The sequence below is a fragment of the Camelus ferus genome, unplaced genomic scaffold (assembly GCF_009834535.1).
Source record: "Camelus ferus isolate YT-003-E unplaced genomic scaffold, BCGSAC_Cfer_1.0 contig4244, whole genome shotgun sequence".
In the NCBI taxonomy this organism is placed as follows: Eukaryota; Metazoa; Chordata; class Mammalia; order Artiodactyla; family Camelidae; genus Camelus; species Camelus ferus.
In genome coordinates, this window is record NW_022589518.1 from 1 (window position 1) to 2,268 (window position 2,268).

Sequence of the window (2,268 nt, forward strand, 5' to 3'; positions counted from 1 at the left end):
GGGACCATGGCGGTGCTTGCTGCTGGGGATGGCGGCTTGCTCGGCCTGGTGACTAGTTCTGGCCTGGTCAGTCGGCGGCCGACATCCTGTCTGGGGCGGCGTCTCACAGATGGTAAACGTACGTCAGCGCCGTCGGCCGGGCCGGTGGACTTGAACCGGGGTGGGATCGGGGTTGGGGTGGTGGCCGGGGAGGGCTGTGGTGCCGGGGAGCGTGTTGGGGCGGGGCGGGGCGGGGCAGGGCTTGGGCACAGCCTGAAGCTTTCCTCCCCCTCAGGCCTTGGGGCTGGGGCCTCGAGTCTGGGTCGCCCTTGGTGGCCGCGGCCTCCCAGAACCCACCGGGACGGGCAGGCGGAGGACCCCTCTTAGATGAAGCGGGTCCTTACCCGGGTTTTGAAGATCCCCAGAGTCAGATGTTGGAATGAGGTGGTTTATCAGCCTTGTTTATCTGCAGGGAAATTTCAGTTCCATCCAGATGTTGGTTCCTTCAGTCAACCTCAGGAATAAGACACAAAGGTCTGTGCCGATAAGTAGTTATCTAGGGCTTGACTCAAAATAAACTATGCAGGTGTAGGGAGGGTAGATGGGGACCCTCTGCTCTTGAAGTTAGCAGCCTTCTGGGATTGAGAGGCCCCAGCTGAGGATTACATCCTCATCTGCAGTAATGGAGGTTGTGAGAAACACACAGAAAAGGGAGGGGTGTGGTGGCGGTAAACTCATTACAGAATCCAGGACCCTTGCCTGGCTCCTTGTGTAGAAGAGTCTCGGCCTTGGATAGGGCAGCAGTTATCAAAGTTGTATCCAAGGCCCCTGAGGTTCAAAACCATTTTCATAGAAAAGCTGGGATGTCACCTGCCTTTTGCCACACGCTTGCTCTCCGAGTTCCCTGTGGGGTTTTCCAGGGAAAACCTGGCCTGTGATATCACAAAACAGGGAACGCAGAGGCAGATAGGAGAATTCAGCTCTCACCAGTCCAAAAGAGATTTGCAGAAATTAAAATCACTGCTATTCTTCTCACTAATGATTTTTCTTTTGAAAAATAGAATTATATTTTGTTTAAGAGTATTAATGGTAACATACAGTAGATTGTTAATATTTTTAAGTGAATTCATACACTTTTTCTAACTTCTTATTTAACTTCTAACACAGGAAATATTGATAGATTTAACTCACATAAATAGCAGCCTTTTGGAGTTCTCAGTAATTGTTAAGAGTGTATAGCGTTCTGTAGAACAAGAAGTTTGAGAGCCCCTGGAGAACGGGTGCTCAGGTGCTAGTCATGTGCTTGGTGTTAGACGGATGCCAAGATGTCTTCCGCAACTGCTCCCGGACTTCAAGTAATTGGCCACATGGAGATGGGTGGGCAGTGCCTCCACTTTACAAACCAGAAGCTGCTGAATGTGTCTGGATTGTAGGCCATGGGCTGTGCAGGGATTCCCGTTGTATCTGTTCTATCAAAGCCGGGATTCCTGTGCAGAGGCCTGGCCCTGAAGACCCGCTCTCCTTTGCTCCCTGCCAGGTACCTTCTGTGTGACTTCAACCCTCCAGAGGGCTTCAGCCTCCGTAGGAACGTCTGCATCCACATTGCCTTCCTCCTGAAGACCCTGCTGAAGATGGAGGAGCCGGTACTGGTGCTATCCCCTTGGGGCCACCTCTACAACTGGCAGAGCCCGACATCAACCAGGTCTGGATTCCCTGGTCCGACTCCTTTGACCTCCCAAGTCTCAACATAAACATCCCTGATATTGAGTACGAGCAGTTCATTGCAGGTGAGGTGATCCTTTAACTGGGGCCAGGTGGTCGTTGTTCTGGTTCCGATCTGAACAACGGGCCATCTTACTTTGGGTTTGTCGGCCTGCTTAGGGGCCCTGCTCATGTTTCCCACACTGCAGGTGAATTTGGTTTTTCCATAGTTTTTTCGGGAAATCAATTTGAAGTGTATGAGCTCTATGTCCGCTCACCACTGAAAACCCTGGCCTCCTGGTGAGATGGAGCGGTGACAAGGAGGCCACTGCCACAGAGGCCTTGTCCCAGAAGGACTCACTCCCTGTGCTGTTTTGTTAGTTTCAGGTATACAGCATAGTGATTCAGTTGTAAATATACATAGTCTATTCTTTTTCAGGTTCTTTTCCATTATAGGTTGCAAGATACTGAATACTGTTCCCTGTGTTCTACAGTGAATCCTTGTCGTTTGTCTGTTTTACATATAGTAATTCGTATCTGTTAATCCCAAACTCCTAAGTTTGTTTATAAGTCTGTGAGTCTGTTTTT

At 50.3% G+C, this 2,268-nt stretch overlaps 1 protein-coding gene across 1 annotated transcript; it reads left to right on the forward strand.

The window, feature by feature from the left end:
- The first annotated feature begins 6 nt into the window (after positions 1–6).
- Positions 7–2,138, forward strand: LOC116662600 (GDP-fucose protein O-fucosyltransferase 2-like). The gene is made up of 2 exons (XM_032476364.1): positions 7–112; positions 1,513–2,138. Exons 1-2 carry the CDS (start codon positions 7–9, stop codon positions 1,728–1,730), a joined length of 324 nt encoding a protein of 107 aa, XP_032332255.1. The 3' UTR covers positions 1,731–2,138.
- Positions 2,139–2,268: the final 130 nt, after the last annotated feature.